Source organism: Emydura macquarii, unplaced genomic scaffold, assembly GCF_026122565.2.
Source record: "Emydura macquarii macquarii isolate MOO-44397 ecotype Brisbane River unplaced genomic scaffold, CSIRO-AGI_Emac_v2 contig_2897, whole genome shotgun sequence".
NCBI classification, from domain to species: Eukaryota; Metazoa; Chordata; order Testudines; family Chelidae; genus Emydura; species Emydura macquarii.
Window position 1 is genome coordinate 34,706,746 of NW_027133034.1, and position 24,032 is coordinate 34,730,777.

Consider the following 24,032-nt stretch of genomic DNA (forward strand, 5'->3'; position numbering starts at 1 on the left):
CCATCGCTGACCACCTACCCTACCGCTCCCACCCAGTGTCAACCATCACCCACCCTCTCCTCCCTGGCCACTGCCTGCTGCTTACCCTGCCCTTCCTGGCTGGCACCTGCCACCCACCTTACCCTAGCCTCCCTTCCCAGCCATCACCCACCCGTTCCCTTCCCTTCCCTTCCTGGCCATCGCCCGACACCTACCTTACCCTTCCCACCCTGGCAGCCATCACCCACCTTTCCTGCCCAGCCATTGCTCATCGCCTATCCTTCCTTTCCCTGCCTGGCCGTCGCCACCACCTACCCTTCCAAGGAGGTAGCAGCCATCAGGTATGTGACAAATATCTGACTCCATATATTCAGTATGAAAGCTGCTTTGGCATTAGTTGCTGCTGGTTCAGGCTGTGCAGCACTTCTGCTCTTCAGACCAGTAGAGACCAACAAGCAGGGAAATATTGTCTAACTTCTTCATTCCAGTTATTGTAATAATCCAACAACTCTCTTCTAGTACCCACTTCATACTTCCCCTTTGCTATCTTCCTGTTGATAAGCAGACAATATGTTCTTCCCACCCCACTCAGCCGTTGAAAGGAGGAGTTAGAAATTCCCACCGCTGGTTAGTAAATATCTGGTAACACTATGAATGAGACCTTGCCTTTAAACATCTGACCTGTGATGAAGATTTTAAAAGCTGCCACAATTGTCCTGTAGTGCTGACTAAGAAAGTAATAACCACTAGATAAGTAACAGAAGGAAGATGGAGTATTACAGAATATTATCTATATACAGTGGAATCCTGTTTATCCGATCTAATTGGGACCAGGGCCAGCTCAGATAATCAAAAATTTGGATAATTAGGAAAATGGGTGAGGCTCAGGCTGTCAGCCTTGGGAGCAGCGGGGCTCATGTGCTGTTAGTCCCACCACCTGAGGCTGAAAGCCAGACCCCTGCCGCCTGGGGCTGACAACCCGAGCGCTGCCACCTGGTTCAGTTAATATGGAGAGCCAGATAATGGAGCTCGGATAAACAGGGTTCTACTGTAATTTTGAGGGTACAAAATGGCAGGTAAATAGAGACAAGGGCCATGTCTACACTAGGTATACCAGTATATTATCCGAGCAAAGTGTGTTTACTGTGGTTACAGTTTATACCAGCAAAACTGCAATTTACCAGCATATTTTACATCCCGCAAGTGAAACAAGTGATACCAACAAAAGTGCAGTCTGCACTACAGATCATACCTCTTCCTAACTGTGATCAACATAGCTAGGCCAGCAGAAGTCTATGTAGTGTAGAAAAGGCCAAAGTGTGATGTTAAACTGAAGCTAGGTCCAGATAACTTACTTCCAAGAATTTTTAAAAAGCTGGCTGAGGAGCTTGCAGGCCCTTTAATGTTGATTTTCAATAACTCTTGGAGCACTGTGAAAGTTCCAGAAGACTGGAAAAAAACTTACGTTGTGTCAATTTTTAAAAAGGGTAAACAGGATGACTTAGATAATTATACAGCCTGATATCAATTCCAGGCAAGATAATGGAGCGACTGATAAGGAACTCAATTAATAAAGAACTAAATGCAAATTAGCATTGTTTAATGGAAAATAGTTCCTGTCAAACTGAGATGATATATTTTTTAATGAGATTACAAGTTTGGATGGCTAAGGTGATAATGTTAGCGTAATAGGCTTCTGTAAGCCATTTGACTTGGCATAACAAAACATTCTATTAAAAAAATAGAACAATATATAATTAACATGGCCCACATTAATGGATTAAAAACTGGGTAACAGATACATCTTAAAATGTAACCGGGGGAATCATCATCAAGCAGGTCTGTTCCCAACAAGGTGCAGTTCTTGGCCCTACACTACTTAATGTCTTTAACAATAACCTGGAAGAAAATATAAAATCATCATTAATAAGGTTTGTGGATGACACAAAAATTCAGGGAGTGATAAATAATGATGACAGGTCACTGATACAGAGTGATTAGGATCACTCGTAAACTAGATGTGAGCAAACAATATGCATTTGATTACAGCTAACTGCAAATGTATACATCTAGGAACAAAGAGTGAAGGCTATACTTACAGGATTGGGGGGAGGGGAGGCTCTATCCTGGGAAGCAGGGACCTGAAGAAAGATTTGGTGGTCATGGTGGATAATCAGCTGAATGTGAATTTCCAGTGTGATGCTGTGATTAAAAGAGCTAATGCAATCCTGGGATGCTAAACAGAGGACTCTTGAGTAGGAGTAGAAAGGTTATTTAACTTCTGTATTTGGCAATGGTGCATCTCATGCTGGAATACTGTGTCCAGTTGCCCACAATTGAAGAAAAATACCAATAAATTAGAGACAGTTCAGAGAAGAACTATAAGAATGATTAAAGGATTAGAAGACGACATGCCTTATAGTGATAGACTCAAGGAACACAGTCTATTTAGCTAAAAGAGAAGGTTAAGGGTGATTTGCTTCCAGGTGATTTGCTGTGTTATACAGGAAGTCAGATTATATGATTACAATGGTCCCTGCTGGCCTTAAAATCTATAGCTCTAGCCTGGCTATATAGAAAGCAGTATTTAATGGCCAGGATTGGGAAATCAGTTGGAGTTCTGAAGTGTTTGGTTTGGGAAAGAAGTGGCTGCTTGCTGAATGGAAGATATATAATATGTACAACAGAACCATTCTACATGTACTACATTATATGGAAATTAACAATACTGAGAATGTAATAGTTCTTTACAAATATTGAATCCCTTTGATTTCCCCTCCCTATGTTTAATAACATTAAATCAATAGGCCATTTATTCATCAGTTCTATGAAGATGAGAACAGCTGGAGTGGGAGGAAAAAAATCTTCCAGTAGTCTACCTAGGGCAGGCTTCCATGCCCCTGGAGGAGCATAATGCTGTCCTCCATTCTAGTGCATATAAACCCAGATACGGTGTGTGAACTATCACCTTCCTGTTCTAGTGAGGTTACTTGCAAATTGGAAGAAGACAAACTGATATGAACAATTTTAAGCTTGTTTCTAAATACCTTGGTAAAAAGCAAAAGTGAGCCATGATTTTTAAAATGAGTGAAGTTCACGATGGCTTTGTTGGGGGACATGCATCCACCCCTAAGAAAGATCTGACCAAAGTCAGAGCAGATTGTAATTACTTAAACCTGGGACATTGCAATAGGCAAAGCCTTAAGGTTCTGTTTCCTGGCAGCAGCACTCAGTGTTTTCTAGGTCAGCTGGTGCTCTGGAGGTGGCAGGCCAAACAGTGAATGCTCCCTGACTTCACCCAGCCCTTCTTCTTTCTGTCCCTTAGCATTAGGCCTTATCTACACTACAAAGATAAGTCGACCTATGTTAGGTCAACTTACAGCTGTGATTGATGTCCACACTACCCTCCTTGGGTTGGTGGTGTGCATCCTCACCAGGTGTGCTTCCATCACCAAAGAGAGGCAGTGTGGGGAACTGAAACCCAGTCTCTCAGCTCTGCTGGCAGCTCCATGCTGGAGCCTGGCTTCCTCACAGGTTCCTGGACTCCTGGCAGGCTGCCCCCTCCCTCTTGTCTCTCCATTCCCAACCAGGACCAAGGCCCAACCACCTGGACTTCTTGCCCTGGCTCCCAGCCTGGAGCGAGGTCTAGCCACCCAGCTCTCCAGAGAAGCAGAGGGTAGCTGTGCTCTAGCTGTCAAGCTTTCTTGTCAATTTCACAGTAAGAAATTGACAAGAATGACAGCCAACAGCCAACATGAGGGATGCAGGGTCTACCTTGAGGCCTTGTCTACACTAGCACTTATGCTGCAAAACTTTTGTTGCTCTTGGGTATGAAAAAACCACACCCCTGAGTGACATAAGTTTTGTTGGCATAAGCACTTGTGTAGCTGCCTTATGCTGATAGGAGAGCACTCTCCTGATGATATAATAAAACCACCTAAACAAGCAGCAGGTCTCAGAGAATTCTCCTGCCGACATAGCACTGTCCACACAAGCACTTATGCTGGCAAAACTTACCTTGGCTCAGGGTTTTTTTTTAACCCTCCGCCCCAGTGACAAAGTTTTGCTAGCATAAGTGCTAGTGTAGACAAAGCTTAATGCTGCATTGCCCTAACTACACCAATATAAGCCCTCTGCTTGAAGTGGTTTTATTATGTGGGCAAAGCAGGGGAGTTACAGGGGCAGGAGGAGCATGTCAGTGTGTACATCTCGGCTGTTTTGTCCACAAAAGCTAACGTTTGTCCACAAAACTCTGTAGCGTGTAAACCAGGCTTCAGTTGCAGCCCTACAGAGTCTGCCACGCTCCCTCCCTCTCCCCCAGTCACGCCGCCAGCCCGCCACCTTCCTTTCCTCCCGAGCCCCATCCCATCACTTGCTCCCGGCTGCTCCTGCCCCTTCGCTTAGCTCCTCCCTCCGCTCACACACTGTCCCAGGGCGCAGCGCAGGGCTGACATCACGCCCGGGGTTTCCATCGGACTGAGGGAGGGGGAGGCTCTCTACTGAGCGGCGAGAGAGCGTGATGGCGGCGGCCGGGAGGACCTAAGCGGTGGCGGCAGCAGCGCGGCGCACCCCTGGTTCTCCTCCCCTCCCGGTTCGGGCTTCATTGTGCGAAGCGCCGCGGGCCAGCCCGCCGTGTGGGTCAGCGAGGGGCCCAGTGCGCCGGCGGGGCAGAAGCGGCCCAGGCCCGGCGACGGCCGGAGCGGAGCAGCCCCCGAGCCCGGGCTGCAGGCAGCACTTTCCTCTCCGCAGGGATAACGCTGCGCGCGGCCCTGGGGAGGCCCGGCCGGGACACGCCGCGCAGGTAGGACGTGGCCTGCCCGGCCTCGTTAGTTTCTCGCAGGTCTGGAGCTGGACTCGCTGCCGGCGGCTCGGCGGCCAGGCCGGGGGCTGAGTGGGAAGGAGCCGGGAGCGGGGCCTGTTTGCCGCTTCCAGGCGGGGCGGCGGTGATGATGAGCGCGAGGGAGCTGGGCTCCGCGGAGGGAACGGCCGGGTTCGCTGGCTCCGTCCTCGAGCGGGGGCCGGCTGGGAGGTGGGAGCGCGGCCCTCGCGCTGCCTTGGCGCTCGTGGGGCGCGGACAGCGGCGGCCCGCGCAGGAGGCTAAGCCCGGCCGGGGAGCCGGGGCCAAGAGCGACGCCAGTGCAGGCCGCGCCGGGAACGGGGAAGCGTCCACGGAAGAGGGAGACCGACCATTGCCGGGAGAGGGCGGTTCTGACCCGGGCGCTCCTGGCGGGCGGCTGGTGATTGGGAAAGGCAGAGGCCGCCGCTGCGGGCGGGGGGAAGCGCTTTGGCCAGGGGGTCGCACAGCACAGCCGGCGGGCGGGGAGGGGGAGCTGCGAGCCGAGTGGGCGAGGGTGAGCAATTTGGCAAACGCTAAAGGCCGAGTGACCACCCGGCCTGGGGGTGCCCCTGAGTGGCTTCGGCATGGCAGGGCCGAGGAGCCCGGCTCGCAGCGGCTGCCAGGCCTCCTAGCGGGCAGCTTTGTTGAACCAGTTAGACCCCACAGGGCTGGGATCGGCAAGGGCGCTCCCACCGCAAGAGCGCCTGGCAATGCTGCGGGAACGGGCCGCTCCGCAGACCCCGTGCGCTTTGGCCCCTCGAGAGCGGCCTGTTTGTCTCTGAGCGGGTTGGGTGGGTTTGTGGCTGGGGCAGGATTATCGGGCTCTTGGTCGCTCGTTCACTCCGCCATGTCCTTTGTGTACTGGCCTGGATGAGAGCAGGCTGTGCTGCGGGAGATGCCTGACTCTCAGAGTAGCAGTAGCCCGAGGAAACTCCCAAGGAGTCCCCAGTTAGATACACTGTGGGCAAAACAGGAGGCATCCAGACTAAATGGGGCGGGTGGGTGAGCTGTGTGTGGGACCCTCGTGTCATTCACACCCATTCCCGGCACTCTTCATTCGCTGATTTGTTAGGAGGGTCATCCTTGCACTTGAACACACACAGCTCTAATTATCGTGGTATGTGAAACCATGATCATTCCAGCTGTGGGATCTTGGTTTAGATTTGTTGCTGGATAACTCTTGACAAGCCTAACTTTTTAAATGTGTGGCAGTTAGGCTGTCTGATAATTAGCTAAAATGTTATGCCTGAACCTGGAAATGTTTGCAGTTTATTTATAGCATTTCTTTACTAACTGGATTATTGTTCCATTAATTGAAATAAAACACTGGTCTTTTAAACCTATACTTCTTGTTTAACGTTTAATGTAGTAGTGTCTAGAGGCCAACTATGTCTAAATCACATTGTTCAGCCCTTGACACATACAGTAAATGACAGTGCCTGCCCTAAAATGTTTAAAAGTAGCACCTCTCACTGTAAATTAGAAAAATACTGTTCTTAATTTTCTGTTTATTTTGGGCTTGTCTCAATACTTTGTAGTCAGTTTTACAATTCCTTTGCCAGTCATATTCTGTTCTTTGTGTGGGCTTTTCGCAGAGAATAGGAAAAAGAGAAATGTTTTTTAAAAACAGGAAAGTGTGATTACAAAACCAAGAACAATTGCAGCGTGTAGTACCAAAAACTACTTTTCACTTTTTAATCGGTTTCATATTTGGTGCTTTTATATGTTATTTTGTTAAATCAGTTATCTTTAGCATCCTTAGAGGTTGTTTGAAACCATGCAATATTTCAAATTATATTCTTAACGCTTTCATATGTCCGACTCTATTTTAGGTCATTTGGGAAAGGATCTTGAATACCTTTGCTGAACAGTTGAACAAACAAGCCACTTGTAAAACACGTGGAATACAAGGGAGACTTTATAGGGGACTTTTAATATCCAGCTCATAAACTGAGTGGACTTATATTTTAAACTTCTGAATATTTTACAATGAATGGGCACAGTGATGAAGAAAGCATAAGAAATAGTAGTGGAGAATCAAGGTAAGCACAGATCATTTCAAGACTCCGCTATATGGGTTTGTTTTAAGTCAGCTTGAATTTATAACTTTATTGTGGATAGCTGAAACTCTTTATCATAGATGCAGTACATAGTTTTGAGGTTTCATTCTGTCCTGTTCAGCTCCTTCTATCGTGTCTGTCACATTGGTATCTTAATACATGTTGTATTATAAGCATACAGATAGGTCAGTCTAAACGCCAATAAACTATCTGACTTGGCAAAAATAACTTGCTTGGCATTATTCATTAAATGTCAGCATTATTTCATAAGAACTGTAGACCTTAATTAATGAAATCATTTTAGTGTGTTAAAATTAGTATTTAGGCAATATAATTGGTCCAAGAGAAGAGCTTTTCTGTTTAAAACCAAATTTTGTCTTGGCTAATTAAATTAAATATGGAAAACTATATTCAGAATATCAAAGTAGAGCTAAGGTATTGGAAATGCAAGCTATGCACTCAGATACCCTGGTGATAGGTGCGGTATAAAAACCCAACCTAACCTACAAGAGGAGGTTGATCTTTGGTTTTGTTACATAATCTGTAGTTTTCCTGAGTTGCTGAGCTACAAAAGCTTTGTGGGCTTCACCAGTTTGACCTAACTAATTCTGATCCAGCTATTGCCTGGAGATCCAGATTGCCTTCTCATGTATGGCCATTGATTCATTGCCATTTTGAATTGTTTAACAAGCTATCATTTAGAAATTACTAGTTTCAAACTTTGTTTTAGTGCTTGAGGACGTATATTGCTTTTAGCTGTTTAGAAGAAGTTTCTCTTGCAATAGGCAGGTATATTTAGTATAATGCAGAACCGTAGTTGTCTTCCAAGCCATGGTAAATAGCCCTCATGGAACCTCAAGGCCTATTTTTTGGTTTTCATGAATTGGAATAGGAAAGATAAAACTGTGTGTAATTTCTGTAACCTGTATATTTAGAATTTTTCTGCATTTCTGATAACCTCCATAGCTGTTTTTATGATAGGAAAATAAACTTTAATCTAAAAGATTATTTGCCTGGTTGCAGAGAAATTTGAGCTAAATTGGTTTTGGTTGGTTGGTTTTTTATCATCTTCAGACTGAAACAGTTATAAAGGAAGTATGAACTGCCCCTTTCTTTCAGTGGGATGTTAACTAGTTCTCATTCAAGCTTCAATGTGTCAACATAACTATTTAACTAATCAATTTAACAGAACCCCTCAGCTAAAGCACTATGGACTGGAATTAAAATTTGTGATCCTATAAATGTGCTTTGTATGACTGTAGGAAGTTCAAAGATTTTCTATTTAAATTAGAGTAGTAATATAATGCATGCTGGCACATGGGAGAGGACAAAGCATGTAAAAATGTATTTACACAGTAAATGTTATCATGCCTCTGTGTAATGAGAACTTCAGTTATACCTAGAATTAATAATGTATGTGCATTTTATGCTATCATCTAAAATGACAAGTTTCAAACTTTTGTTTTAGTGCTTGATGATGATGATTCACTGTAATGTTTATGAAGCTTTACATTATGACTAGACAACTATCATGCTTTCATTGGAAGCAGCAAGGTTGGGGGATTTCTGCTGCAGTTAATACCATAATGTTTCACAAGTTCAGAGCTATGCTTCTTTCCACTTTCTCAGAAAAAAATTGCTGTCAACAAAGCTTGGCCTTTTGGATTTCAAAATGTTGTAAATCAAAAACTGGTTAGCTTGTCTGGAACATAATCAAATGTTTTTGCAAATGTATGGGATTACATTGCCTACCTAAAAAAGAAACCCAGGCCATCCTAATTAAAGATAATGTAGGAAGAGAGATGCCTCATATCAAACTAAAACACTGCACTTGTTGTATAATGTATATAAAATGTCTATGTATGTTTTCTTGTTTAAAAAAGTTACATACATTAAAATATTATTACTAGTAAGTAAGTTGTTTCAAATGTTTCCAATAACCTGATTAAAAGTGAATATCAATCAGAGATTCTAATATACTTAATCAGCTTGATTATTACCTGTGGAGTGAGATTTTATGCTGCATTTAAACATGCTACTAAGTATGCCCAAAATGTATTTTACAGCTTGTCTAAATATATTATTTTAATAACCTGTTAGCCTAATAATGCACCAACAGAGCTTGAAAAATCCACCTGCCTACTTGCAAGTTGCAAGCTTGTGAATACTTGCCCTTTTGAATAGGAGATATTCATTTTCATTTAAAAAAAAAGGTTTTGATCCTAGTTGTGAAGGTAATCTGAACTGAATGTAAATTCTAGCAGTGCTGTCTAGCTAAAATCTAACCAAGGATTATTAAATGTATGGTGCGCCCATGTAATTTAGTTATACTGTGATGCTTTTCAGAGTCTCCAGAACCTAAGCTTTCATTTAAAAAAAAAATCTAACCCTCCTTATTGTAAAGAGAAACTTCCAAATGTTAACTAATGCAGTGATATCTGCATTCAGGCAATAACAGTGACCCAGAGATATGAACTCACGTGTTCCCTTTTAATCTGACTAGAAGATCAGCATTAATGCCCAATGACACTTCAATGTCAACATTAACTGTTTAATCACAGATCATTTTAGTGCATGGAATGGGGGTGGGAATAGGAATGAAGCACACTGGGTAGGAAATTGGGAGTTGCTGCAGGGAAGGAAATGAAGAGAAAAGGACAGAGAAGGTAATGAGAGACCAGGAATGGGGAGAGAAATTGAGAAAAGAGGTTCAGGAAGGAAGAGAAATGAACAAAAATAGCAGTAGGCCCAAAAGGGCCTTTTATCTTAGTGAATGATAATCCAACAAATAAGGCATTGAACAACATTATTAACTAAACATCAACTTACTTTATAAAGAGCATGTTCTTCCCTTGAACTCTGTACAAACCTCGTGACATCACTGTATGTCGCAAGAAATAGCCCGGAGTTTATATCCCAGTCCATGGACCATAATTAAACATAAAAATGATTCCTCTCCGAATGAGTTTGACACTCTTGATTTAGAGTGTTCTTGCAAGTTGGGAAAGTTGAGCAGTGATCAAAGACAGTTGGACCTAAAACAGAGGTTGTAAAGTAGCAGCCAGAAGGCAGGATAGATCATTAGATAACCTCTTTTGCTGTCTATCATAGTAATTCGAAAGCTCTGTAGTGGGAGCAAGAGGAACAGACAGAGTGTGCAGCTTCTTCCGAGTAGTTGGAGAGACTGGGGGAAACATTGGTTGCAGGCTTCAAATTTCACACACCAGCAAGAAGCTGTTGCATAGATGAAGCTCTCAAAGACTGTTCCAGCAACACCCGGGTAATGGAATTCCAGCTATTTACTATTCCCCACAGTTGGTGATGGGGAAGGAAGGAAGCAGGGGTCTTGCTCCTGTAGAGTGCAGATCTCACTTGCTTTTGTGTCCAATCTTCACACCATCCTTCCATCTACAGGCTGATAAATTTCATCGTTTGGCTTTTCAATCCCTGTCCACCTATAGCAGCTGCCAGTTAAGAAAACTTGATTTTTGCCATTTGTGGGGGGGGGATGTAACTTTATGTTTATAGTCCAAGCACTTGCCAAATATTGCATAGGAACCTTGTCTATGCTAGCAGCCTTTGTATTTATAATTTACCACTGATGCTAGCAATGGTGGAAGCTGTAGGGTGGACAAGACTAAACATCCTGTCATCTAACTTTGCTCTTTGTCATCCCAGTGTTCTGTAACATAATTATTATGGAGATTTCTTTTCTTTCTGCTTATTCCACTATGTAAATTCCTCAATCCTGTGGTATTATTGTACATGTCCAGAGCAGTTAACAGTAACATCACAAATATAGTTCCTCTGAGTAAGAAGGAAGCATGAGCAGATAAATTCAGTAACAATAATGCTGTCTTTGTGCAAATCACCTTTGCTATAAAGGAGGAAGGAAACATTGTTTGAGTCAGGTGTTCTTGAAAAAGTTTTCCTTTGAGGATCAGTAGCTCTTTTAGGGGCTCAGTTACAGTTGCCTGCTAGTTAATAGCTAGAAAAGCTTAGTGAGCAAGTTAGGGCAGCCGCTACCGGGAAGTTCAGTACTCCATTCCCTGCTCCTGAATTGCATAAGCAGACAATCAACACTAATGGGCTGAACAGAGGGTTGCTGTGATCTGGATACCATTTTTCTGCTCTTACTACATGCTTCAGGTAGAACAGGGAAGTGAAGCATTTTGTTGATCAACCCTCCCTTTCTCTGGGTGAAGAGTGGGCCACCTCCCATGCATTCCATGGGGTTGGGGGAAAGGAGAAGTGTCGCTCTTCCCACTAGTAGCCAAGAATTGACCATGGCTAGTGTTTTTCCCCCAACCCTCTCTGTGAGCATTGTATACACTTACTAGTCAGAGAACTAATTCTGCTAAATGAGATGCTCTACTTATATTCTACTTTAAAGCAACCCATTCCCCTGACCCAACTGGAAACATACTTTTTTACGGGAGTGGGGGAAACAAAACACCTGTTACTACAGACAAGACATTCTGTGCAGTTCTAACATAAATCAGAAAGCAAAAAAAGCCTGATGGATGAAGCAGTTTGTAGCACCTGTTCATCAAAAGAAGATTTCCTATTTAAAAAACCTCTTAAAGAAGATGTTATCAGTTTTTCATTTTATTACATGGGTTGTCTAAGGGCAACCTCTGGGCTTTATGGATCCTACTGAGTTTCATCATGGTCCTCTACATAGGGGAGAGACTCTTTCCTGCAGCTCTTTCTCCCTTATTTATGTAACATTGGTGTTGGTGAACTGAGTTTAAGATGTGTTGGGGAGAATTGGTACCTCTGTTCAAGGAGCCTCTAAATTTCAAGTGCACTGTCACAAGTTTTGTTTTTACAGCCCACTACAACAAAGCTAAATCAATGAGAAATCCTCCCATGTCATCTAATGCCAGAATACGTTTTTAAAGGTTGGAGAAACTCAGACTGGGCAATTGAGATACAGAAGTTTAAAAGAAAGTGAGTTTTTCCACTTTTGAGGTGGTATTAATGGATGGTGATGCTTATCTCAAACAGCCAAAACTGGCCCTTCCAGTTGTTTAATTATACTGGGTTCAGTAAGGACTGGCACCACTGGCTAGGAGTTAAGTTTAACTACTGCACAGTGTATTCAGCTTCATTTGATCTGATACAAGTATTCTAATCCAGTGTAGGCACGATCTAACGATCCAGCTGTAGATTGTGGTCCATGGGCTTCTGGAGGCTGACTCCATATACTGAAGGCCAGTGAATCTGATCAGACTGTCAAATGGATGGCAAGGAGCCATATAGAGATAGAAGAGTCTGGTGGGTTGGGGGGAGAAGCAGAGGAAGAGAGCCACCTGAGGGTTTTATTTGTTTATGTGGACATTGCTTTGGAATTTCTAAAGTGTGTGGTTAAGAGAAGTAACAAAAGTGGGAGTATCTGTAGGGAGGAGAAACAGAGTTAGTTTTTCTGCATGTGGGCAAAGCAACAGAGGATCAGAACAGAAATTATTAATGCTGCCATATTTATTTTAGAAAAAGTTTTAAGGTTGAACATTCTTATTGGTAACTTCAGAGGAAAATGGCTTAAGGATACTGCTTTTTTTAAGGTAGGAAAATCAAAATTTACACTTAATTTTTTTTTAAAAATTGGAAGTACGCAAGTGCATACTACTGCCTTGTCCTCTGTGCTAGGAAGCTAAATCTTGCATAATGTACTTACACAGAGGAAAGCTAATTTAAAACTTATGAAAAAGTTTCTAGATGAGTTTCCAATTTTTAAGCTGCATATGTCTGCAAAATTTTGTATATGAAATTATGTCAAAGTGGTATACTCACTTTGACCATACTCACGTTACAGATTTCAGTTTAACAGGAATGCAGTAGCAGCTTACTTAGTCTTGCTATGGGAGTCTCCACTCCTTCTGTTTACTCTTCCTGAATTCCCTAATAATAACACAGTTCTTCTCATTCAAGTACATTCTCCTTCTTGGGATTCTAGTTTATTAAAATAATAGTTCAATGTGAATGCAAATCAAAACCTGTTTTTCCCAGACCCTACATTCTTCAGACTCTTGCTGCTTCTTTTAATCTCACTCCTATATAAATTCAGGTTGCTCTTGTATGCGCCGGCAGACCTGGCTCCTAGTCTCATACTCCCATCAGGTGACCATTGCACTGAGTTGTAAACTAAGTCACCAGTGAGGCAGAGTCCAGGATTCTCAAAGGGCGAGCTTCCCTGTGACAAGAAGTTTTAAACATATATTTTGTAAAAATCCCATTGAAATGGCAATTAAAAAAAACCAGTATAAACTGTGAGTACTATTTATTTTTCATTGTAGTTTGATGAAAAATGGATTGATACAGAAGAATAAGTTAAAAAATCTGCCAACTTTTCACTGGATTGTTCTGCTTTTTTTTTTTTTTTTTTTTTTTTTTTTGCACTCCTCTTTTGCAAGAAATCTAAAACACTTTGGGACATGTTCTTTGTTCACACTGTTTCTCCTTATGCTGATTATGAAAATATCTATTATATGTGGGTAATGTTATGAAATGTTCTGTAGATAAACTTTTTCACCATGCATTGTGAACTTGTGCACCAAGCCCAACTCGATGGGCATCTGGTGTGATAGAAATGCTGTTACTCCCTTCAGAGGAGCAGTGGGTGGGAGGAAAAGACTATCCCAAGAAGTATCACTAAACTCCCCCGAAAGATTTATTTCAATTTGCCGCCATGTTAAAACTACACTGTGCCTCATGTAGGCTAAGATTTTTACCTGATGAGTTACTATGTATTAATTAATGTGAGGTAAGAACACAGTGTTTTTCGTGGAGCAAGCTCATCTAGTGCCTGTACAAGCATTGTCGGCTGTCTTGGCAGTTGCTTGGAGCAAGACTTGTCACTTCTCTATCTTGCATCAGGACTGAAAACAATGGCTCTGCAGCTGACCCATTGCTATTTGTCCTCCCTGCATAGTCTCTCAGTGCACCTGTAACCATCCTGTGCATTGCTTATGTCTCCTGTGCTCTTAGTCACGTTTTTGTTTTGAGCTCATGTTTAATAAAGTGCAGTGCATGCATCTGAAGTTTTCCTGTTTTTAAAAAAATAAAGAATATCTTTATCAATAATGTTGCAATTTAATTTTACAGAATAAATGTTTTTATGTATCAAAAATGTTCATTTCCTTGGTTCACATTTTTTAAAAGAAGTTTGTATACCTCTCCAAAGAATTGCAATTTCTGTGAGTCCATACTTTAGGCAACTGGAACAGGCACCTAAAGTGTACTATTACTCAACTGTTGCCCTACAGTGACAACAGATGGTGGCTGCCCACTTCCCACGCAGTTAACATTAACAGTGCCTTCTTCCTATAGTTTAATGTGTCAGTGAAGAACATCAAGAACTTTTGGGGTGGGTGGTCCCACTCCAATATCCCTTTCTTTCCCTGTATGCCTTTGAGTTCTTAGTTTCTCTTGGTGCCTAATGGGATGGGTGTCCGTCTGATGGGGGAGAGTGGAACATGAGGGAAGAGGAAACAAGGAAGATGGAATAAATGAAAGGGCTCTTTAGAGGAGGAAGTGTAATATAAGATAGAGGAAGACAACGTAATGTGGAGATAAAAATGAAATGGCAGAAAAAGAAACAAGAATAAATGAATACTGGGTTGAATGGTAATAAGAAAAAAAAATAGAAGGGGTTGGGGAAGAAAACATACAAGTTCTGGCTCATCACTTTTATTTATGCTACAATGAACTGATACATGCAGTTCCCCCTCTAAGGTTTAATTCACCCGTTGCAAATTTCAAGTGAACACATTTTATTGTCTTATCATTCCTTGAGAGTGCAGCTCTGATACAGAGATTTAACAGAGTACAACTAACTGTTCATTTCAAAATTTAAAAAACTGCTGTATTATATGAACCCCACATAAAACCTACTTTACTGAAATTCAATTCCCACAGAAGAGGATGCTTCACATTTTGCCTATAATCTTTTTAAGTGGTTTCAATAAATGGGACTGACCTACTAACAGGGGTTCTCAAACTGGGGGTCGCAACCTGTCAAGGGGTTGCAAGGTTATTACGTAGGGGTCGTGAGCTGCCCAGCTCTGAAGGCAGTGCCACCATCAGCAGCAGTGCAGAAGTAAGGGTGGTGATGAGGTGCTAAGTCGTCTGTGAAAAGTATTATTGACAGTTTCTTCGCACCTCCCACTATTAAACAGTAACTATTTAAAAAAAAAAAACAGCCTTTCTACTTACAACAATGATTTGATAAAAATGTGTTTTAGTCTTAATTTAAAAGAAGTGAGAAAAGGTAAATTCATTTTAAATGATAGGGTTATCAATTTAGTCTTTAAAATAGTGTTAAATATAAAAAATGTATTTTTAATTTACAAGGGAGGGTCATACTTGCTGTGTAAAAAGGGGTCACCAATACAAAAAGTTTGTTCGTTTCACTCCACTGCTGTTGTGTTTAAGAGCAGCTGAAGCAAAGATACAATCCTTTGCTTTACTGCTGGGAGGGCTCTAAGGTGAGGGGGAGGCAAATGAGCAAACTGCCCATCTAACCTGTTCTTTCACTGCTCCTTCCTCACATAAGAACACTTCCTGCAGCAGCGGAAGATCACAATCCCATAAAGAAAGGGTAGCAGAGTGAAAACTTTAGGTTCAAGTTCATTTCCTGATTTTAAACAGCATGAAACAGATATGATCCTTGGGCAGTAGGACATGAGTTGAACCCAAATATAAATTAAGGAAAGAGGCAAACATAATAGAAAAACGGCATTGGTGACTAGGGCATGTTCATTTGCAGTAGTTCTATCTAGAAATATTTGTCAGACTTGTGTCAGACCAAGTGTCAGATTTGGTCTGTTTGCATGTACTAGAAACAGTGATGACAGCACTTCGGAGCTCCTGGGTGAAGAAGTGTTTCAGTGATCCTTTGAATGATGAGAATGAAGGGGTACAGCTCTGGAACACTAACTCACAAAGAGCAATACCTGTTCAGGTGAGTATTCCCATGGAGTTCCATGGGACTATGCATGAGTAGATGGTATTCATTGTGAGAAAGGGTTGCAGAATTGGGCCCTAACTAGTTGATAACAGTGAGCAGTATCCATCACCCTTCAGCTAAGAAAGGGAGTTGCTGCCATAAAATGCCTTTGGAGAAAGTGGGGAGGGGTAGAAAAAAAGGGAAAAATGAAGAAAGGAGCCCTGCTTCTAAAGCAAAATAAACCTCAGGCAAAGGAACCCTTAAGATATGACTGTATTTGTTTACAGCTGTTAGTTTGGATTCACATCTTAACATTTTTGTCACAAAGGGAGTTGAGGTGCTGTGTACTGTTTCACTAATGTTAACACAACTATCATGTTGTTATGGAGTTCTTCTCCAGTAAAACAATTATTTTAAAGGTCAGGTTTTGATGTTGTGTGAAACACTACCAGTAGTAGTTCAGTTAAAAATGGAAGCTTGTAATGATTCTTGCTTAAAACACATTGATCACTTCCCTTCTAACATCATATCTCTCTTTTTCTACTTGAAGAAAGATTAAACCATTTATGGCACTGTGATACAACTTGGAGAGAGGAGGGTCTTTTAGTTCTGTAAATCCTGCTTGTCCATATTTAAACTTTTTTTCAAACTGATTTAAATTGGGGTGGTTTCCTCTTTCTCTTCTGGAACTAAAAATGTTGGAACAGGAAGTAGTTTAGAAGATAAAGTAAATCTCATCTGCAGCACTAGAAATCTGGGTGTTGAATTTCTTATATCTGTTTTTCTGAGATATATATTTATTAAGAAAGCTTACATGCTAAGGGTCTTCAACCACTCAGCAAACATTTTGAAAATCTGTTAAAAAATTGAATGGATGCACTGCTTTCCAGTCGGCAACGAGATGGATGTGGAATGTTGTCCTGGGCTGATTTGGGGTGGAAAACGCACTGATCTTGACATGCTGTGTCAAGACAGTTGATCGAGTTAGGTTTTGTTCTCTAGGCTCTAAGAAAACTTGAATTTTAAACTCGGATCACTTAACACACACCTACACCTAGCTGTTTCCAGTGGTGTTCAAGTGTCAATAAAAACCTCTCTTTGGATGGGAGTTAGTTCCAATAAAGCCAATGTGCTAGTCTGTGCCAATTAGTCCAAGTGAGAATGCAGAGAATGTTAGTATCAGTGTGAATGTAACAACAGCAACAGTGGGACATTCTCTTAGTGCTATCCTAGAATGCCTTTACTCATTCTTCACTGACAGTTTTGATGGCTCAGACCACTGTCTCTATCATCTGTCAAACTGACTACAGATAGGCATGCAAACCAATCGAACCCAATCTCCCTCTCCCAATTCAATGCTTGCCTGGGAGCAACCAAGATGGAACTCTGCTAAAGCTGGCTCCACATCCCTTCCAGTGATACATCCCAAACTCCATCTTGCAGAGAAACAATGAAGGGCACAAAAACAGCTTGAAGTACAATGTAATTTAAACATGTAATTTTTGTATGCGTATTTTACTCGTGGAATTCAACCTGGAAGCTCTACTCAGGAAATTAGGTTTTAGTCCGAATTACACATAGACTTTCCCCTCTCTCTATTCTTGGGGCTTCTACAACTTTCAAGTCTTTTTGTCAGGACTATATCCTCTATCTGGCTGTGAAAAACAGAACAGAGGCTTTAATGCATATGCACCAGCCTGTCTTAATTCCTCTGTCTCTGACTACAATCTCAGCCTCTCATTTGCCCATTTCCTCTTCTCATCTCTCCTCTCCTTCCCCTGCCCCTCCTCCATCCATGCCTTATGTTACCACCAAAGGCAATGGAGGAACTGGATGGGCTTTCATGGAATGTGGTCAGCAGAGGTTTAGAGAATTCCTGCTTCTCTGCCATGGTACTTGTAGTGAGTGGGAGGGCATAGCTTCTGCCTCTCAGCATCACACGAACCATTCCTGATGCAGGACAGCACCATTCAAGAGTGACGATTAAAACAAAAAAGGATGTGAACAAGTGCAAATATATACACTGTATACACCTGCAAGGTGCAGTGCTGGGAAATGTGGAATAGGTACCCAGAGGGGGGAAGGAGCTGCATCAGTGGACAGAACACTAGTGTGCATGTGAGGCAAAAATGCAAAGAACCTGCAGTTGAAACAGCCTTGCTGATGTGAACACGCTGCATTGTTGGTACTTATGTTGTTGCTGTTCCACTGGTTCAGTTACCAATGTCTCAATTCTCTTTTGTACATGAGAACAGGCACTGGTTGAAGAGAAGGCTCAAAGGCCAGGGGCTGGTGGGAATGGGATCGGACATATGTTCTCAAGTTCTCATCAAACCCTGATGTTCTACTCCAGTCTGACCATCCCAAATCTCCAAAACCTTCCCAGGGCACGCAGGAAAAATCCTTTCTTTCATCCCCTCCTAGACAAACCCTCCAATCAACACTCCACTTTTGTTCCTCCAGGCAAGTCCCTGCAACTTATGAAGACTGTCTGGGTCTTGGAAAACTTATCAGCTCTCCTTTGCCACAAGGGTTATTTCAGAATTAAATTGAATACACCATCAACACCAGTGTTTGTTGACACAAATTACACACTGTTCTCAATCCCTATAAGCCTCTGGAGTGAGAGTCTGGGCTAGAACTATTTCTTGGGAGTGAAATGTGTAGAAATTTACTTTTAACCTTACTAATAATCTTGAATGGTTGGCTTTTCATTAGTGATACTAAACTATGGGAGTCAGGATGAAGTTTTAAAAGTAAATAAAAAAAAAAAATCTCTTGACTTTTGCCAAACGTTCCATCTGAATTCTCTTCCTTTCATTGTTTCTGGTGATATAAATGGATTCTTCTCTCTCCCCCACCCACCTTTTCTTTTCTCCATCATCTTGGTTAGGAAGAACAAATCTCTCAGCAAGTGTGTGAGCTTGAGAAAAATAATTACTGTCATATTTTAGGCAGAAGCTGTGAATTGAAATATGGGTCAAATGTTAAGTTTCCTAAGCTAAATCCTTTCTTCCCCTCCCTCTCTTACATACACATTAAATAATTTTTAACACTTAAACTTTCATAGTACATTCATATCTCAAAGTAGTTTAGAAATGTAATCATGCTTCGTTTGTTAGTGGGGGATAAAAGCTGACTGTTCCTTTCTGGATGTGAAGGATATTCTACCATCAGAAGAGCTTGTGAGAATTCAGTGATCCCATAGAACCCAAGAACAAAAAGAAGTTTTGTTGGGATTGTAGTCTCAATCCAAAGGGATGCTACAGTGGTGCATGTTGGCATAAACTATTTATCAGGTCTTCAATGTACTAGAGCAGTGGTTCCCAACTTTCTTGAATGTGCGGACTTCTTTTCAACCTCCAAACATTTCGCGGATCACCACATGCTACTAGTTTTATTTGAAATTGTACATTTCCTTGGTGAGGATGTTGTTGTCTTTCTTTTCCAGGGACCCCCTGTAGTAGCCTCGCAGACCACCAGGGGTCCGCAGACCACAGGTTGGGAACCGCTGTACTAGAGCACAGTGATCCCTCTCTTAAAGATAAACTGAAATGGGGAAAAAAGGATTTGTCCTTTTTTTTCTGCTTTATGGTGTATTAAAAAAATGTTTTGTTTTGTTTTTTGCATTAGAAACTTAGATCTTGTCTACCCCAGAGGACTGCCTCTATGGTATGTTTTGCCTCACATTTTGCAGCTAGGAAATGACAAGCCCTTGATCAGGGAATGGGGAAGTTTAGGAACAGTCTCAGACCTGGTCTATAATAGAGAGTTTTGTCAACCAAAGTCAGCTTTGGTCAACAAAACAAAGGTCGTGTACACACTGAAATCAACCCTCCGCGGACAAAACTGCCCTGTTCTTTTCAACCAACTTAAACCACATCAATGAGAGGTTTAGGGCTTTTGTCTGCAAAGTGAGGGTGACATAGTGTTAATGTAGACACTGTCCCCTTACATCGGCTGGGGCTGTCATTCTTGTCAATTTCACTGTTGTGCCATGGCTGCTGTTCTCTGCTCTAGGCTGGGAGCCAGGGTGAGAAGTCAAGGGGCTTTTCCACCTTTCCACCCAGGCAGCCTTGTCAATTATATGGCTGAGACATGAAATTGATATGGCTGCCCCAAGGGAGAAGTCCTGTGAGGCTTTCCCTGGCTGCTGGCAGGGAAAGGGGGAGGGGAGAATCTCCTCCCCCCCGCAGCTTCTCCAGGCTCTTGACTGGGACTGGGGAGTGGGAGAGGAGTCCAGGAGCCTGTGGGCTCCGGCAGGGAGCTGAGAGGGCGGTGCTCTCAGTTCCGTCACACTGCCCCTTAAGTCCATGGCAGTGCTCCTGATGAGGACTGGCTGTAAGTTGACCTATATTAGGTCAACTTATTTTTAAGTGTAGACAAGGCCTCAGTGCCCTGCTTTCTTTCCTGGGTAAGGGTGTGGAAGCTCAACAATAGCCAGCTTTTCCACACCCCCACTTCAGGACACTGAGGCCTTGTCTACACCTAAAACTTAGGTCAATCTAGCTACATCTCTCAGAGGTGTGAAAGGACCCATGGCAGTGAATTCAGAGCCTAGGACAACCGACTTAGCTTGCAGGACTCAGGCCACAGTGCTAAAATAAAAATAAATATAAATAAAAATAAAAATAGCACTGTAGACTTTGGGCTCAGGCTGGAGCTCAGGCTCCAAGACCCTCCCATCTCACCAAGTTTGTGTGCCACAACAACATCTGCATTGTTGTTATTAGCCCCGCAGTGTGAGCCCAAGTTGGGCTCTGAGACTCACTGCCATGGGTCTTTTTTTTGCTGTGGAGACATGCGCAATGATCAGTTTATGGAAAGATCTCATTGTTCCTCTAGACAACAGAAAGATTGTTTCTCTCCCAGTGGGCTATACAAGGTGGGAACACTAGTGTAGCTTTTAACATTGTCCTTTAGACTTGCTCTAGGTTTAGAGACCCGTAGAGAGAATGGAACTGTTGGGCTTCACAGCTCGTAATGGGGCAGTTATAGATAATAGGGCACTTACTTTACTCCAGGAGTTCTCAAACTTTTTTTTTCTGGGACCCCCTTTGAGAATATTTCAGGCTGTGATAAACCCTGCCTCCCCTCAAAGTGATGACCTTCCTCCGCCATGCCATCCTTATTGGCATGCATAAGGGGATGACAGCTCGTGACCCCCCGCCCCCATAAATAACCTTGTGACCCTCTGCAGGGTCACAACTCCCAGTTTGAGAACCCCTCCCATAGTATGTATAACAGCTACATCAGGAATACTTTACACTGCACGAGCATGTAGTTGTAGCCATGTCAGTTCCAGCATAGTAGACAAGGTGGGTGAGGTAATATCTTTTATTGGACCAATTCTGTTGGTGAGAGAGACAAGCTTTCAAGCCACACAGAGCTCTTCTTCAGGTCTGGGAAAGATATTCCGAGCATCACAGCAAAATACAAGGTGGAATAGATTGTTTAAAATAAGTAGTTAGCTCATATTCTAAGGGACCATTCAAGGAGAGTGGCCCGTTTACACCTCTGCTGTCATAGGTCAAAAAGAGGGGTTAGTGGGTTACAAATCATTGTAATAAGCCATAAATCCTGATGTACCCCGCCTATGGCATTTTTATCTGAAACTATCAACGTTTTTTGCTAAGGATGGGTATTGTCCCCTTTTAGACATGGAGAAAGTAAAGTGCAGAGGTTAAGGGCCAAATTTTGCATGATTGCCTCAATTTTAAGATGCCCAAATATTAAATGCAGAGATGCTGAGGACTCACAACTCCCATTGACTTATAGCTAATTGTTTGGTGATAATAGTGGATGGATTTTCTCTCAGTTCATATTCGGAAGGCTTTCTTCACAGCCATGAGGGCATGATTTAAAAAAAAAAAAATGCGCTGCTTAGATCACATCCTTTTATTGTAAAAAACATGCTCTAAACAAATATCCATTCAGATTTCAAAGGGTTTTTTTTTTTTTTTAAATATAAAGCTATTGGTTGTCTATAAAATAGATGCTGCATACTTTGTAATCTTATGCATTCATTGATCGCTGATAAAGAGGCGTGCAACTTGCTAAATTGGCTCAAATAATTTTAGCACAAAGGCAAGTTATTTGTTTAAAGTTAGATATGATAAAAGGTTTGTTTTTTTAAAACGTGTGATACAACTGAAAGGCTGTTGAGAGGATGGATTAATTTTTGTAATAGTTGTTTGGTTGTTGGTATTACCTGTAGTTCTTTATGAAGATGCTTGTTTACAGTCCTGGTATACGTTCTTTTAAAATTATTCAACTACTTTGAAGGCAGTATTGTCCCTGTGATGCCTTCCATCAAGATGTCTGTTTAAAAATATTCGAGCTTCTATGTTAGATTAATATTATGGGGGGTTTTCAGTAGCTGAAACTTTAGCACAGGTCAGAGAGAAAATTATTTTGAGAAACCAGGTTTGTTTGTATCTTGAGCAGAGTTCACCATATGTGCATATAAAAATATTGTTGCAAAATTTTATGTACACTAAGGCATCCTTTTTAACCCAAATAAATCATTTGAAGTGTGGTGTAACTAAAGGAGGGAGAACAAGAGAGAAAGAGAAGGAGGCAATCAGCCAGTCTAATCATGACTATGTATAGAGGGCAAGTGACTTGCCGATCGTCACGCAGTAGTTTGGTGGCAGATTCAGGGCTTTTCTAAATGGGGAATTTTACTGGCATAAGATTGTCAACATGGGGAGTTATGTTTGGATATCTGTACCAGTAAAACCATGCAGCAAAATTACCCATATAGATGAGCCCTCAAGAATAGAATCCAAGGGTCCTGATAACCTTTCCTAATAACACTCCCTTTGTATAAATCACCAGGTCCAGATTTACAACACAAGGCATGAAATGTGACCTACAAAGGACTTTGTTTAAGTTGATGATTTACCCTATTTTGGTTTCTTTATGAAATATAAAGAAGGACTGAAATATATGTGGGTTTTAAAACGTTTTGAAGTTTTTTCTTCTGTGTGTTTTTCTTTTTTACTTGAAAAATATTAGGAAAGACAATCTGATCTATCTTGCTTTTGCTGGAAGATCTTTTTGCAGTCTTGAAGCATGCTTATTGTTCTCTCTTTCACCTGAGAAGGTTGGGTGGTATTGAAATTAAATGGATGTTATTTAAAACAAACAAAGGCCATGTCTACACTAGAGAGCTTACAGCAGCACAGCTGAGTGCTGTCCACTCCGGTGTTTCTGTTGGTGTAACTTATGTCACTCAAAGGTATTTTTTCACACCCCTGAGCGACATCAGTTACATTGGCTAAAGTGGCATGTAGACATAGCCAAATAAATAATTGATGTGATGGGTGTGAAATGCAGTGCCCTTCCCAATCCCTGCTTGGACTGTATGCTCTAATCCTGGATGATGTGCCCTATATCAGGGTGCAGTCCCTCGTCCCTGCTTGAAGCACCAACTTTTATACCAGGCTTGACTGATAGCTCTGAGTACATCAGATCCCTTTCTCCTTTTCTGGTGTCTGGCAGTTTGGAAGGAGGAGGAGCTATCTCTCACCTTTTCTTTAATCCCTGTTGTGCTTTGTGCAGTTGTTAATTAATTGCAGGGTAAAAATCATAATATATGTGTCTCTATCCATAACCCATCGTACAATCTGAACTGGACCAGAAAGCTAGAACTACCTGTCCCAAAGGTGAACCTCATGGAAGTTGGATGTATGGCTTTCACAATAGCAGAATGACCACTCTACAATTTCCTTTTATAGGGAATACTAACTTTGAGTTTAACTTTGGCCTGATTTATAAAGATAAGCAAGGCATGTTTGTTTGCCTTGAATGAACGTAAAACTGAACATTTAATCAACTGGCAAAGTCTTTTTCCTCTTTCGTTCTTTGCCAGAAGCTGGGAATGGGCGCTAGGATGGATCACTTAATGGTTACCTGTTCTGTTCATTCCCTCTGAAGCACCTGGCATTGGCCACTGCCGGAAGACAGGATACTAGGCTAGATGGACCATTGGTCTGACACAGTATGGCTGTTTTTATGTTCTATATATGTTCTCTCTCTTTGAAGCTTGGGCAGCAGAGAAGCATAGTCTATGTGCTCCTCTTGTTTGTATATGTTGTTAAATGACCCAGCTTGTGAAGTGCTCGCAGTTATCACAGCATTAGGAGCCCTACAAACGGATGTGGTGTATTATTTAAGACTAGGCTATCTATAGGCATGCTCG

The 24,032-nt window shown here is 42.1% G+C and overlaps 1 protein-coding gene across 2 annotated transcripts in view; it reads left to right on the top strand.

Moving 5' to 3' along the window:
- The first annotated feature begins 4,469 nt into the window (after positions 1-4,469).
- CHD1 (chromodomain helicase DNA binding protein 1) overlaps positions 4,470-24,032 on the top strand; it is a 68,633-nt gene continuing 49,070 nt past the window's right edge. For both annotated transcript variants that reach the window (XM_067569149.1, XM_067569150.1), the window contains exons 1-2: positions 4,470-4,780; positions 6,649-6,858. In XM_067569149.1, the coding sequence (XP_067425250.1) occupies positions 6,806-6,858 (53 nt within the window). In that variant the 5' untranslated portion in view covers positions 4,470-4,780; positions 6,649-6,805. The remainder of the gene's footprint in view (positions 4,781-6,648; positions 6,859-24,032) is intronic.